Here is a 15,325-nt window from a genome sequence, read left to right as displayed (position 1 = left end):
ACTTTCTTCCTAGGTGATGTTACCCAGTTTCTATGCTGATGACTCCTAAATTTATCTCCAGTGTGACTTCTTTACACTTTAGCCTACTGCCTCATCATTTCTACTCAGATGACTAATACCCTACATCTCAAACTTAACATGTCCAAAACTGACACCTGATTCCCTCTATTTCCTTAAACCTGTTCCTCCTTCAGTATTCCCCATTGTTGCTCAAGCCAAAAACCTTAGGATCATGCTTGATTCCTCTCTTTGTTTCTCACTCTACATTCCATGCATTAATAAATTCTACCAATGCTACCTTCAAAAATATGTCCATACACTGACCTCCTTTTACAAGCTCCACCACTGGTCCACCCTGGTCCAAGTAATTATCACCTCTTACCTGCATTACTACAATTCCTTTCCAACTCATATTTTTTATTCCACACTTTAAAAAAAAATAAGATTTTATTTACTTATTTTACAGAGAGAGTGAGGTAGGGAAAGCACAAGCAGGGGGAGTGGCATGCAGAAGGAGAGGGAGAAGAAGGCTCCCCACTGAGCAAGGAGCCCGATAAGGGGCTCAATCCCAGGACTCCGGGATCATGACCTGAGCTAAAGGCAGACGCTTAACCAACTGAGCCATCCAGGTACCCCTTTTTTATTCTACTCTTAACCCCTTATAGTTTATTCTCATAACAGCTAGACAATCCTTTTAAAATCTCAAAGTAGAATATGTCACATCTATGCTCAAAACTATGAAATGGTTTCCCTGATTTTAGAATAAAACAGTCTTCCCAGGACTAATAAGAAAGACACTTACATGATCTAGACATTGATATACTTCTCTGATCTCATTTCAAAATAACCTTTCCATCACTTCCTCTGCTTTTATCTCACTGACTTTATTAATATTGCTTTAAAAAAGACATACACACTCAACCTCAGGCTTTTGCTCCTGGTTTTCCTCTGTTTGAAATTTCTACTCTACCACCTAATCCAGGTCTTTGTTCAAATAGCTACCTCCTCAGAGAGGCATTCTCAGATCACTTTAACTAAAATAGCCTTCCTCTGTAACTTTAATTTCTTTTCCACACTTTATTTTTCTTCATAGCACCCAAAAGCACCTGACATTATATTTCACATCTCTTTTTTTTGTTTAAGATTTTATTTATTTATTTGACAGACAGAGATCACAAGTAGGCAGAGCAGCAGGCAGAGAGATAGGAGGAAGCAGGCTCCCTGCTGAGCAGAGAGGCTGATGTGGGGCTTGATCCCAGTACCCTGGGATCATGACCTAAGCTGAAGGCAGAGGCTTTAACCCACTGAGCCACCCAGGCGCCCCATATTTCACATCTCTTTGTTATATACTTATTTTCTTTCTCCTTCACTAAAACATAAATTCCATGAGAGGAAGGACATATTTTGTTCATTGTTATATCCACCCAACACTTAAAAGAAATATTTGCCTTGTAAGCTCTCAATAAATTTGTCCCATAAATAAATAAAAACAGATATTGTGGGGCACCTGGGTGGCTCAGTGGGTTAAGCCTCTGCCTTCTGCTCTGGTCATGATCCCAGGGTCCTGGGGTCGAGTCCCGTATCGGGCTCTCTGCTTGGTGGGGAGCCTGCTTTCCTCTCTCTCTTTGCCTGCCTCTCTGCCTACTTGTGATATCTCTGTATCAAATAAATAAATAAAATCTTTTTTAAAAAATATTGTTTTCTATATACACACAATGGACACTTTCCAGTCTTTACCCTGCTTAACTTCTCTGCAGCATTTGGCATTGTACCAGTTCTCCTTCAGGAAACTCTCCTTTTCCTTGGACTGTGAAACCCCCAGTACTACCTCTCTGATCATTCCTTCTCAGACTTCTTTTATAGGTTTCTTTTCTCTGCTTTAAATATGACCATTCTTCAGATTCCCTACTAAGGCCAAGTTCTCTAAGACCACCACTCTCCAAGCTCAGTGCATTCCCCATGAGTGGTCTTATCCATCTCCATCATTTACTTATCTTTATGCTGAAGACTCTCAAATCTGTATCCCACTCCTCTCTTCATACCTGCATATATGACTAACTAATGGACTTCTCCAGGTACCTGTACCACAGACACTTAAAGCTCAAGACATGTCAAAGCTGAATTGTTAGCTTCTCCTGTGTCTCTTCTTCAGTTCCCATCCACTTCTTCCTTCAGTATTCTGATATCAGTAAAAAACAAACAAACAAACAAACAAAAAAAAAAAAAACCACCATTCAATTAGCTATTTAGCCCCCCAAACTAAAAATTAACTTCCATTGCTCAGTTTCCTTCAAATCCTGTATCCAATCACCAAGTCTGAAATTTAACAACAAATTAGGCACTTACTGTAATAATAAATTTGGGGGCCCCTGGGTGCCTCTGTCCATTGAGGACCAACTCTTGACTCTTCTTGGTTTCAGCTCAGGTCATGGTCTCAGGGTCATGGGACCCAGCCCTGTGTATGGGAGATGGGACAGACGGGGGGTGGGGGTGGGGGGGTTCTGTTTGATATTCTTTCCTCCTCCTTCTGCCCCCTCTGCTCATCTCCCCCATGCAGCGTGCACATGCTCTCTAAAATAAATAAAATATTTTCATAAATAAATAAAAATCTGGAGGTAGCTGGTTTTAAGGTTGGCTTTAGAGTGTCAGAGCACTGAGTTACCATCTCTTTGATTCTCTTTATATTAAGACGCTGAAAATCTTAATTGGCTATAGGCAACACACCTTCACAAAATATTTCCAAAAGCAGAAAGGAAGGGGAAGGAGTGAAACAAAAGGTCCTCAAAGATGCAATCTCTTTTGATCAGGGAGGAAAACTAGAGCCAGGCACAAGAGTAGAAAAGCACCTGGCTCTGGGGGTCCCAAACACATCAGGTTCAGCCACTCATCACTGACAAAATCCAAAGGCAGAGGAAAGAGTGGTGGTGAAACAAGAAAGGAATTTATTTCAGTGAGGCCAACACCAGGAAAACAGCAGACCAGCATCTCAAAGACTGACTCCAAAGTGTTGAAAATATTTCCAGGTATATATAAGGAAAGTGTGGAACAAAGGTTGGTGGGTACATAGAGGTAGGCAGTGAAGGTTAAATTGATCATTGTCTTATGGTCAGTCATGAGGGGTCTTGCTGGCTCAGGCAGTCCTTATTGCTCAAAAGGGTAGTTTGGGTTCCCATCAGGGGATGCTTTGCCCACAAAGTCTTTTGCCTGAGTTGAGAGATAAGTTAGGGGGGCGCCTGGGTGGCTCAGTGGGTTAAGCTTCTGCCTTCGGCTCAGGTCATGATCTCAGGGTCCTGGGATGAGCCCCACATCGGGCTCTCTGCTCAGTAGGGAGCCTGCTTCCCTTCCTCTCTCTCTACCTGCCTCTCTACCTGCTTATGATCTCCGTCTGTCAAATTAATAAATAAAATCTTTAAAAAAAAAGAGAGAGAGAGATAAGTTTGGTATGGGCCGCCTGGCTGGCTGTGACTCTTGATCTTGGGGTTATAAATTCGAGCCCCACATTGGGTGTAGAGATTACTTAAAAATAAAATCCTAGGGGCACCTGGGTGGCGCAGTGGGTGAAAGTCTCTGTCTTCCGCTCAGGTCATGATCCTAGGCTCCTGGGATCGAGCCCCTTCGGGCTCTCTGCTCAGCGGGGAGCTTGCTTCCCGGCCCCCCTCTCTGCCTGCCTCTCTGTCTACTTGTGATCTCTGTCTGTCAAATAAATAAAATCTTAAAAAATAATAATAATAAAATAAAATCCTAAAAAAAGAGAGAGATAAGTTTGGAAAAAAGAAGTTAATCCCTTAGAAAGTACAGACTGGGATGCCTGGGTGGCTCAGTTAGTTAAGCAACTGCCTTTAGCTTGGGTCGTGATCAGGAATTGCCAATATGGAGTCCCACATTGGGCTCTCAGTTCTGCAGGGAGTCTGCTTCTCCCTCTGACCTTCTCCCCTCTCATGCTCTCACGTTCTCTCTCTCTTTCTCTTTCTCTCTCTCACTCTCAAATAAATAAATAAATAAATAAATCTTTTTTTTTTTTTTTAAAGAAAAAATGTAAAGGCTGAGGTCAAAATGGAGGTAGTTGAGGGGCACCTGAGTGGCTCAGTGGGTTAAAGCCTCTGCTTTTGGCTCAGGTCATGATCCCAGAGTCCTGAGATTGAGCCCTGGATTGGGCTCTCTGCTCATCGGGGAGCCTGCTTCACCCCTTCTCTCTCTGCTTGCCTCTCTGGCTACTAGTGATCTCTGTCAAATAAATAAATAAAATATATATTTTTTTAAATGTAGGTAAAGTCCTCTTTCAAATCCATTTGCAGAAATACCCTAGCCAACTTCCCAGAACTAGGTCCAATTATGAAAGAGACTGAAAAAGCAAGTAAAAATCTGGTAAAGGGAAATAGGGTTCCCTTTGATTTATCCACTGGTTTTGAGCACATAAATATCCTTTAAAGAGAGAGAGAGAGATTATCTTGGCAAAGAATGGAAGAAGGTGTTTTTTGGAGGGGCAACCAAGATTGGTTTCCACAAAAACAGACATGGAGTTTGCATGTAATTAGGGAGAAATTTTAAACAAGTAAATTAATATACAAAGAAGATAATTTCAGGTTCTATAAATGCTACAAAATAAGGGGATGTGATAAAAAAAAAGATGAGCATATTTTGAAAATAAAACTGATAAAATATACTAATGGGTTTGAATGTGACAGTATGAGAAAAAGATGATTCAAATTCACTGATTCCCATTTATAAATGAAGTTGGAGAAAGATATTTAAGGGTCTAAAGTCATACCACTATTAACTGACAAAGTTAAAACTGCATCTAGTACTATCTGAAACCAAAATCCATTTTCTTTCCCCTAGACCATCTACTTGTGGGGGTGGGGGTAGGGGGTAGGAGGTAGCGGGAGAGAGAACACAAAACAGTATATGTAAATTTAAAACACTGCAATAAATAAGAATAAAAGGTCGAATATTTGAAAATATTTTATGTTTGGTAATTTAATTACTACTTTTTTTTTTCCTTTCCCTATAGAGCTGGTTAAAGGAACAAAATATGTTGTGAACTATTGTGTTAAAACCATAATATGGAACTATTAAAAATGTTGCTGACTGGGTAGAAGAGTAGCAAATGGCCATGATATTAAGTAGCAAAAATGGGAGTGGCTCAAATAGGGTTTCCCATTACACCAAAGACTTAAAAGAAATAGTTACAGGCCCTGTAACAGTCCAACAAAACAAACACCTAATAATCAGTTAAAATGTTAAGACAGTGGACAATCCTGTGTTTATATTCCAGCAATAGATAACTACTATTTAGCTGTTAAATATACACAAAGTATATACATCTTATATGTGATATAAACAAATAAACCTATGTAAATTAATATGGGTAAAAAAAGAAAAAAATGTCAGCCTTTCCTCTCAGGTACTAAAAGAGGTAACAAAATAAACTTACCCTTATTCAGTATTTTTCTGGCATAAAGATACCAGATTAGATTATATTTAAAAGTCCATTTGGATCTAAATTACTCTCTGAAAAGTACGGTGTCATCAGGGACCTAAAAAACCCTCAAATACTTCCTCATTCACAACAGGGGAATTCACAGAAACAAGGCTAGCAAAGCTAATGGTTTTAGGGAGATATCTGGGGACACATACAGGCCCACAGGAGCAAATCTCTGCAGTGAAAGCTCTAAGGTTCTGCGGAGAGCTAGAAGGAGGGAGGTGCCTGCTTCCAAAGGCTTCCATCCAGAGCAGACAGCAAAATGGAGTTAAGCAGGGTGGTTCCCTAACATTCTTTTCCTGATCCAGACAAACTAATTATTTTCTATCTTCTTTAAGAATAAGTGAGACAATATTCAAAAATATTCCTGTTTCCAGTAACCTAGTTTGGAAAATATGTGTAAATTTTTATCTTGAGTTGAAAATCTTTTAACAGAAAATCATCATACCAAGAAAAAAAAAAAGGAGTACAAAAAATATATTTATTAGAAATAAAAGGAAACTTCCTTGTTTGTATTCCAGGTTCATATGACTGGAAATTTTACATATACAAGAAAGTAAAAATGTGTGTGTGTGTGTTTGTGTGTATACACATACATATCCTTACAAGCCACACACACATATTAACAATGTAAATCTGTTATTTGTCTGATATGGAGGGTGAAGCCCTCACCAAATCTGAGCATGGTAATAACTGAATATGAACTGTGGACTGTTAGTTTCCCATTTACTTTTTTGTTACATACTATCTGTGGGAGGATATTTTGAATAGTGTAACAACAGGTTTCCTCTAGGACCATTTTTTTCCCCCCTAGGACCATTTTAAAGCCACACTTTAACCCTAACTAACCACTTCATGCATTACTAAGGGTTTACAAAGTTTATGATCTTGGAATAGAGTCTCCTGAAAGGCAGAGATGGGAAGGAGGGTATCAGCTACAATCGGGGCCTCCTAGAAGGAGGCTATAACCAATTGATCTATCATGATGTAACAGAAAGCAATTATTTTATCGAGTTTTTACAAAGCTCTGTATAACACAAGGATTCCCTACTTCCTAATGTCCTTCAGTGTCAATTTCCTCACTACCCAAGTTTCTGTCCTCACTTCTACAATTCAGCTACCAAATCTGAAATGTATCTTTGTATCCCCCTTTTTAAAAGCCCCTGGGACTGTCTCATAAAGTTGTTGGTTATGTCTAAAAATGGGGCCTAGTGGGCCCTTTTAACAGCTTTGATGTTCAATGCTTATGTACTACTCTTTGAATGACTGAAATATTTCTGCTTCCAACCTCTGGCACATTAGTTTAACGAACAAGTCATTACAATAAACCAAATAAAGCTTGTCTGTTTTCTAAACCTTGCATCCTCCACATTATCAGGTAGGTAAAGAATGCACTGCCTTTAAAAGAACCGAGGGCAGATAAAAAGGAAAACTCACTGACAAATTGTGGCAACATGAAAATAATCAGCCGAGCTATCCGGACCAGAATTTTCTGCATCTCATGGTGCTTCACCTTTAAAACTGGACAGACTTCTTAAGTCTTAGGGCTCGTCCGAATTAAGGCAAGCTTCCTTTCCCGTTCCCATTTGGTTGGTTTCTGAACCTGCGACCGCCCCCACGCCCAGGCCCTGGCGGCCATGCGCCGCAGACTGCAGCACCCGAGCTCGCTGTCCGCAGGCGCGGCGGACCCCGCCCGGTAGGGCCGGCGCGGGGAGGGGGCTCTGAGCCAGAAACCCGCCTCTGCGGCGGCCGAGCTGGGCGCCGAGTGGGCGCGCCGGGACGGGGGAGGGGCCCGCGGCCGTGGCACCGCCTGGACCCGCCCGCCCCTCCCCGGACCGCTACTTAAGTGGCTCCAGCACCGCCCCCGACTCAGTGCGTTACTTACCTCGACTCTTAGCTTGTCGGGGACGGTAACCGGGACGCGGTGTCTGCTCCTGTCGCCTGCGCCTGCTAACCCGTAGCCATCATGGTGAGTGGGCCGCTCGGGGCTCCGCCCTTGCTCGGGAAAAGTGAGCCGGACCGTCTGGAGGGGGGCGTTAGTAAGGGATCTAGCTGTGGTTTTGGAAGGCTAGAAAATTGAGGCGAGAGGCGAGGGTGGGAATGATGAGAATGGTTGGGGCCCGAAAGGGGGGCCGCCGCGTTTTCTTCTCGGACTCTGGGACGGCATGGCCGGGCGCCGGCTCCCCACACCGTGGTTGGGGTTCTCAATTAGCCCTTACCTTTTGGGCGCGAGACCCGAGACCCTGCAGTCTTTTCCCGCGCGTTCCCATCCCCCTTTCCTTCCCCAGCTTTTGGCGGGCGCGCGCGCGCGCGCGGGCTCTCCACGCCCTCACTTCCTCTCTGCCAGAAGCGCGGAGGCGGGAAGGAGCCCGACACAAAAGCGCAGGCGCGACCGTTACCTTCCCGCCAGGGAGTGGCGGGAGCCCGCCCCTGCAGTCTGCGCGTGCGCGCCGGGGAGCTGCGGGTCTACTGCTGTAGGGCGTGTCTCTGTTAGCCTTAGCCTCAGTTTTTGGGGTTTTTTGTTGTTTTTTAACGAGAGCGATAAGGTGAATGTAAAGAACGACTCCTTGTTGGGTATGTTGCACTACGCCAGAGAATTAGGACAATTAGCTCCCAACAGCTTCAAGAGGCCATCTGTTTTTCCTTGGTCAGAGTTTAGGAATGCGCAGAGGAGCAGGTGGTGGCGGTGAGGGATTTTAAGGGGACAGAAATCGGATCTTGGTCCAGATCTGGGCCGCCGATAATCCCCTGCTGTGCCCTGACAGATGTGAACGTGCTGGGCTTAGCCCAACGCCTGGGGGAGCAGAAGATGGTTGGCCATGGCAGGCGCCTCCGCAGACGTGGCCGCTGCGTGTGGCTGCAGTTGCGCGGCCCCGGTGGCCACAGAGGGGCGCGGACGCGCGCTCACCCTGAATTGCTCATTCATCCTGTGCCGCAAAGCCCCGCCCTTTGTCCCTGCGGCCAGACATTTCCTCTTGCACCGTTCTGGCCACGTGCTTCCTGCGATGGTAGCTGCCCGGAAATCTGGCCGCCTAGTCTAAAATGGAATTATGAGGCCTGAGCACTGAATGAATGGCCTCCCTATCTTCCTCTCAAAGGAGGAAGCTGTGACTAAGCGCTCTTGGTCTGGAAAGAGGCCTTCCCAATTTAGATAGGGAGAAGAAATTCGTTAAAAGCAATGCAGATCGAAAAGTATAGTGATTCTCTCCTAGAAGAGTAATAAATTTTAGTTCATTTTAGAAGGGGGAGTTTGTGAGATTGATTATATAAATTATTTTGTTCTGCTTTACAGTCTTTACTAGATTAGCTTAGTACTAATTATCTTTTTTTAATCTACTTTTCACAGCGTGAGTGTATCTCCATCCACGTCGGCCAGGCTGGTGTCCAGATCGGCAATGCCTGCTGGGAGCTCTATTGCTTGGAGCACGGCATTCAGCCCGATGGCCAGATGCCAAGTGACAAGACCATCGGGGGAGGAGACGACTCCTTCAACACCTTCTTCAGTGAGACGGGCGCTGGCAAGCATGTGCCCCGGGCCGTGTTTGTAGACCTGGAACCCACAGTCATTGGTGAGTTGGCCTCTGTAACCTGGTGAGCTCCCCCCGGGGGGGTCTTGGACAGGAGGTCTGTCTTGGGGCCCCAGGGACCCTGTGAGGTTGAGCAGGCTTGTGCAGGTGGTGAGTGATGGGGGGCTGCTGTGTTTGCCTTTTCCAGATGAAGTTCGCACTGGCACCTACCGCCAGCTCTTCCACCCTGAGCAGCTCATCACAGGCAAGGAAGATGCTGCCAACAACTACGCCCGAGGGCACTACACCATTGGCAAAGAGATCATTGACCTTGTCTTGGACCGAATTCGGAAGCTGGTATGTTTATTCCTACAAAGTAAATAATGATCCTAAGGAAGACACTTGAAATAGGTTCTTTTCATCTCAGACACCGAATTAAAGTGTAATGGAGTGAGGTAAACTATTCCTTTATAGTTTTTCTTTAAAAATCCAGTTAAAGCATGAACTATTTGGTGTCATGTAAGTAGGAAATGCTTAGTAATTCTACGAAGGTCTCCATGTAAGCGTTTCTTGTCAAAATAAGATCTGTATTCTTGGACTTGTATGAAAAGTGACAATATATTTACTTGGGATATGTTGCAAAGAGCAGTAATCCTACGTTTTCTCTATTTCTTTTTTCTACCAGGCTGACCAGTGCACAGGTCTTCAGGGCTTCTTGGTTTTCCACAGCTTTGGAGGGGGGACTGGTTCCGGGTTCACCTCCCTGCTGATGGAACGTCTCTCTGTCGATTATGGCAAGAAGTCCAAGCTGGAGTTCTCCATCTACCCAGCCCCTCAGGTTTCCACAGCTGTAGTTGAGCCCTACAACTCCATCCTCACTACCCACACCACCCTGGAGCACTCTGATTGTGCCTTCATGGTAGACAACGAGGCCATCTATGACATCTGTCGTAGAAACCTCGATATCGAACGCCCAACCTATACTAACCTTAACCGCCTTATTAGCCAGATTGTGTCCTCCATCACCGCTTCCCTCAGATTTGATGGAGCCCTGAACGTTGATCTGACAGAATTCCAGACCAACCTGGTGCCCTATCCCCGTATCCACTTCCCTCTGGCCACCTATGCCCCCGTCATCTCTGCTGAGAAAGCCTACCATGAACAGCTTTCTGTAGCAGAGATCACTAACGCGTGCTTTGAGCCAGCCAACCAGATGGTGAAATGTGACCCTCGCCATGGTAAATACATGGCTTGCTGCCTGTTGTACCGTGGCGATGTGGTTCCCAAAGATGTCAATGCCGCCATTGCCACCATAAAGACCAAGCGCAGCATCCAGTTCGTGGACTGGTGCCCCACTGGCTTCAAAGTGGGCATTAATTACCAGCCTCCCACAGTGGTGCCCGGTGGAGACCTGGCCAAAGTCCAGCGAGCTGTGTGCATGCTGAGCAACACCACAGCCATCGCTGAGGCCTGGGCTCGCCTGGACCACAAGTTTGACCTGATGTATGCCAAGCGTGCCTTTGTTCACTGGTATGTGGGGGAGGGCATGGAGGAAGGGGAGTTTTCTGAGGCCCGTGAGGACATGGCTGCCCTTGAGAAGGATTATGAGGAGGTTGGTGTAGATTCTGTTGAAGGAGAGGGTGAAGAAGAAGGAGAGGAATACTAATTACCATTCCTTTCAGCCCTGCAGCATGTCACACTCCGAACTTAAGCTTCAACATTAGCTGACAGGCGTTAAAGCTTTTTGGTTAGATTGTCTTCACTTTTAACTGTGATCATGTCTTTTCCATGTGTACCTGTTGCATTTCTCCATCATGTCTCAAAGTAAAGGCTTTAAGAAAGAAAGTTTGACTTGTGTGCTTTTTCTAAATTGCTTTTCCAATTCGGGATGTCCTACCATTCATCATGTCTGGAAAATAGCTGTAGGGTGGTAATACCAAGAATCCTATTTGCTGTGTAGCCACCTCTGGGGACAAGGGAGCACACTGGACTAGAAAAGCAGGAGAGCTGGATTCTGACACTGATCTGTTAATATCACCTCAACCAGTGTTACAATCTGAAAGCAGCTTAGAAAAATGTTAGTTCAGAGCTAATCTAGCTTCTTGGTCAGCGAAGTTTTAAATGTCCACAAACCCATGACTGCTCTTTAAAGGAGTGCTAATCTACCAACATAACGAAGAGTCTCAAAATGACCCTTCTACGGGAAAACGGATAGAGAGACTTGAGCATGATGAGGAAAAAGCTGTTTACAGCCCTGTCATAAGTTGCGGGATCATAATACCTGCTGATAGCAAAAATTCTACAAGAAAACCAAATAATAAGCTGTGTGCTTAAAAAACAAGGCTGAGGATGTTTGTAGAAAAGCACTACTTTTACTGGAGAATGAAGTGGCAACACTTCTGTAGGGTAAGAGTTTACAATTTAGGGCCTTTGGCATCATTTTCATTCTTTCAAGTATATAGTTTGGCTATATCTAAACTATAGTAGATAGGAAAACAAGATGCAAATAATGTTACTGCAGAGAAAATGCACAGTGGAACAGAAGTACAGGGACTAAAGTTTTGGAGATGTTGATCCTTGGTTTAAAAAAAAACCAAAGTTCTCCCAGTTGTTTCCCCTACAAATTTACAGAAGCATTCTTGGCTCCTGAAATCATCTGATTTGTGAGCATAGCAACACAAATGGAGCCACCTGGGGAAGGCAGATGCCAGGACTGGAAAGTGCTATGGGGAAATCCTAAACTGCATTACTGACCAAATGGGGACTGAAGGATTTGAGTTAGTGCTGATTGCAAAGGCGGTCTTGAGAGATGTCTGAAAACCCTCTGATATATCCCTCTCTTCTGCAAAACAAGAGGGAAAGGTAGCTACACTAGAGTCCTGGAAACAGCAGCAAAGTAATGCAGAGAAGAGCTTTTCAGAAAGATGTCCTGGGTGCCTGAAATCAGGGAAGCACACATTCAGTCTGCAGTGTGCTGTGAGCATTTGCAGAGTTCTGAGGCACAAGGCAGGGACAGGATCAAGAAGCCAGCATTTCGACTGCATCTGGTTTTTTGTTTTTTGTGTTTTTTTTTTTTTAAGGTTTTACTTGACAGGGGCGCTTGAGTGGCTTAAGGGGTTAAGCCTCTGCCTTCGGCTCAGGTCATGATCTCAGGGACCTGGGATTGAGCCCCACATTGGGGCCTGTTTCCCCCCCTCTCTCTGCCTGCCTCTCTGCGTACTTGTGATCTCTGTCTCTGTCAAATAAATAAATAAAATCTTAAAAAAAAAAAAAAAGATGTTACTTGACAGAGGTAGGGCGAGAGCAAACACAAGCAGGGGGAGCAGCAGGCGGAGGGAGCAGTCTCCCCATTGAACAAGGAGCCTGATCTGGGGCTCCACCTCAGGGCCCTGGGATCACAACCCAAGCCCAAGGCAGCTGCTTAACCAACTGAGCCATCCAGGTGCCCCCGATGTTTTATTTTGTTTGGGTTTTGTGTGTGTGTTGGGGTGGGGAGGAGGTTGTATTTTTAAGAAGATTAATCTGTAATAAAGCAAAATAAGAGGACAGGCTGGTGTAAGGCACTTAGTTGTTTGGAATTTTATTGCCTATTATCACAACAAATTGCCCCAAAACTCTGTGGTTTAAGACAATATATATGTATTACTTCATGCAGTTTCTAAGGGTCAGGAATTAAGGAGTGGTTTAGCTGGCTAGTTCTGTCTTGGGATTTCTCATAAGGTTGCAAGTCAAGGTGTTGACTGAGGCTACAGTTCCCTGTGTGCTTCACTGGGACTGGAAGATTCTCTTCCAAGGCAGTTCACCCACCTGCCTTGCAAGTGAGTGCTGGTTGTTGGCAAGTGGGCTTAGTTCACACGTGGACCTCTCTCCAATAGGGCTACTTGAGTGTCTTCAGAACATGGGGGCAGGCTTCCCCCAGAGTGAGTGATCCAAGAGAAGGTAAGTTGGAAACCGCAATGTTATGACTTAACCTTGTAAGTCACACTGTCTCATTTCTACAGTATCCCATTTGTTACATATGTCAGTCCTGTTTAGTCTGTGAGAAAACTTCACATTGACAGGAGGCAAGAATCAGGGGGAGTTACAGACAAACCCCAAGATTTAATGTTTTTATAGGATAGAACAATAATGGTTATATTAATCTTTTTTCCCAGTACACTTGATATATTTCATTTTTTTAAAAGGGAGGAAACCTGGGTGCCTGGCTGTCTCAGAGGAGCATGCGACTTGATCTCCTGGTTGTGAGTTTGAGCCCCATTTTGGGTATAGAGATTACTTAAAAATAAAGTCTTAAAAATAAATAAAAGGGAGGAAACCTCTGTAATTTAGAAATATTTTCCATTTTCTATAGTACAAACTCAAATTTCAACCTTTGTGGTTGTTTTAGTTTAAGCTATCTTCAGAAGAGACACTTCCTATCTACCTTCTTTTTGAACTATCCAATCCTCTTTATTCTCTAATTATTTGGTTATTGATCCAACCGGCTGCTTGAATTCAGTATTCCCTCTGTCCCCTCTGTTCCTAATCATCTTATATGCAACATGATGATTAGTAGTTACTAATAGTCAAAACCTTTGGTGACATGAAATATCAAGTGTGGGACTGGGGTGGGGAGGAAGGGGCTGCCTATAATGAAATGCCAAGGCAGCCAGGAAATATCATGAAGCATTCCTTTGGGGGCCCCCGAGGTCTGATACCTGGCAGCAACACAATTCCTGGTATGATTATGGCCCACGGATTGCTCTAATGGAAGTAAAAACAAGGATTATTTATTTCCCTCTTAGGACAGATTATTCTATTCACTACAAACATCGAACCTGAGGGCTTTGTAAAAGATATTCACTCTCTTTTCAGGCCCAGGTCTCTTTAAGCACCTTCTGAGTTGAGTTTCATGGTAGAGAGGCCTAGGAAACAGATTGAGTCACTCGACTCTTTCTTCTGTCATTAGGCTCTCTTAACCTTCTAGGCCTATTTTCCCTTTTTTTTCCCCCAAAGATTTTATTTATTTATTGGACAGAGAGAGAGAGGGAACACAAGCAGGAGGAGTGGGAGAAGCAGGCTTTTCCCTGAGCAGGAAGCCTGATGCCAAGCTCCATCCCAGGACCCTGGGACCATGACCTGAGCTGAAGGCAGGTGCTTAATGACTGAGCTACCCAGGCACCCCGACCTATCTTTCCTTTTGCACTCCGGATTCCCATTTGCCTTTTTCAGAAGAGGGTGGCAAATAGGACAATTAAATCTGGAAGGACTTGAAGCTTAGTGATGTGCATCTAAGCTTCAGAAATGAGGAACAGGGCACCCCAGGAATTGACAGCTCTACTCAGTGAGACACCAAAGCCACTGCCAAGGAAAAATGAACAATTTATTTTGAAAAGAAATAGAAATAAGCCCAAGGAGGGTTTACGTACAGATGGCGAGTATGATGATGATAATTAACCTTAGCACATCAAGACTGGATTTACTCCCACCTACCTTTTTCTAAACACCAGAATACTTAAATGCCTTTACAATGTAGCATTCCTAACCTCCTTGAGATGACCTTAAAATGAGAGGAGCCCAGTGCCTTTTTTTTTTTTTTTTTAAACAAATGACAGATTTAATTGGCGGGGAAGAAGGGAAGTGATACTATAGCCCTGTGTCCTGTCTTGTAGGACCAAGGGCCTTAAATATTGCCTGCTAAAAGTTCAGAAGGAATAGGAGTCTTTCAGCCCTATGGAGGGCCAGGTACATGGTCAGATTAAGAGGCTCGAATGAGAGAGAAGAGAGATGGCATTTTCCCCTCCCAATCCCATCAAATTCCTGGCAAATTCCTTAATGTCCTGCAGATGGCACCACTGACAACGAGTTCTCTGCCCAGAAGAGCAGAGCTCAGATTTGTGAACTCTGCCCTGTCACCTTGGAGCTGAGCCTAGAAGATACGCAACAAACAGGAAGTAACTGACTTGGCATCTCTGGCTTGTCGTTTTTTGTTGTTGTTGTTCTGTCCATCCCTAGAGGCACCTAGGCCTCATGCTAGGACATTATGAATCAGGCAGCCACAGGATTTAGGAACTCCCATACTCAAGCTCTTAACTTCAGCTCCTGCCTCTACTCCTCAGGATGGGATGGGTATAAAAACGTGGTCTTGGGTCAACATGTAGGAAGGGAGATTGCCAGATCAATCTGAACTCATTGACACAAAGTCAATAACCATCTGATGATGTGGACATTATCATGTAGATACTGGTATCTTTGTGTTGTGAGGCCCAGCTATTTCTTCTCTGCCATTTGGTCCATACATCAAAATAAATGCCCTTCCCACCCATCCCTCAACTGACCAACCCATCTCCCAACTAAC

General features: G+C 44.3%; 2 protein-coding genes across 12 annotated transcripts in view; one reads left to right on the top strand and one right to left on the bottom strand.

Moving 5' to 3' along the window:
* LOC309869697 (uncharacterized protein) overlaps nucleotides 1–8,810 on the bottom strand; it is a 91,267-nt gene extending 82,457 nt beyond the window's left edge. Inside the window, exons 1-4 of one of the 11 annotated variants that reach the window (XR_014314319.1) lie at nucleotides 7,702–8,810; nucleotides 7,368–7,550; nucleotides 2,347–2,455; nucleotides 1,508–2,179 (exon numbers count right to left, since the gene is read on the bottom strand). Coding sequence is in view for 5 of the 11 variants with exons in the window: in XM_082741191.1 (XP_082597317.1) it covers nucleotides 7,368–7,550; nucleotides 7,702–7,752 (234 nt within the window). In the remaining 6 variants the exon portion in view is untranslated. The other 10 variants (XR_014314320.1, XR_014314323.1, XR_014314321.1 and 7 more) reach the window with 10 other exon arrangements.
* Nucleotides 7,314–10,833, top strand: TUBA1B (tubulin alpha 1b). The gene is made up of 4 exons (XM_082741183.1): nucleotides 7,314–7,451; nucleotides 8,829–9,051; nucleotides 9,197–9,345; nucleotides 9,674–10,833. The coding sequence occupies exons 1-4, from the start codon at nucleotides 7,449–7,451 to the stop codon at nucleotides 10,652–10,654; spliced, it is 1,356 nt and encodes a 451-aa protein (XP_082597309.1). The 5' UTR covers nucleotides 7,314–7,448; the 3' UTR covers nucleotides 10,655–10,833.
* The last annotated feature ends 4,492 nt before the right edge of the window (nucleotides 10,834–15,325 follow it).

This window comes from Mustela nivalis (genome assembly GCF_964662115.1).
Source record: "Mustela nivalis genome assembly, chromosome: 7".
NCBI classification, from domain to species: Eukaryota; Metazoa; Chordata; class Mammalia; order Carnivora; family Mustelidae; genus Mustela; species Mustela nivalis.
This window is presented reverse-complemented; position numbering and strand designations above follow the sequence as displayed.

What these genes read in the sequence shown, in the direction of transcription:
- TUBA1B (XM_082741183.1), top strand. An exon ending in CCTGGAACCCACAGTCATTG is followed by an intron (nt 9,052 to 9,196) that starts GTGAGTTGGCCT and finishes TGCCTTTTCCAG; the next exon opens with ATGAAGTTCGCACTGGCACC. An exon ending in TGGACCGAATTCGGAAGCTG is followed by an intron (nt 9,346 to 9,673) that starts GTATGTTTATTC and finishes TTTTTCTACCAG; the next exon opens with GCTGACCAGTGCACAGGTCT.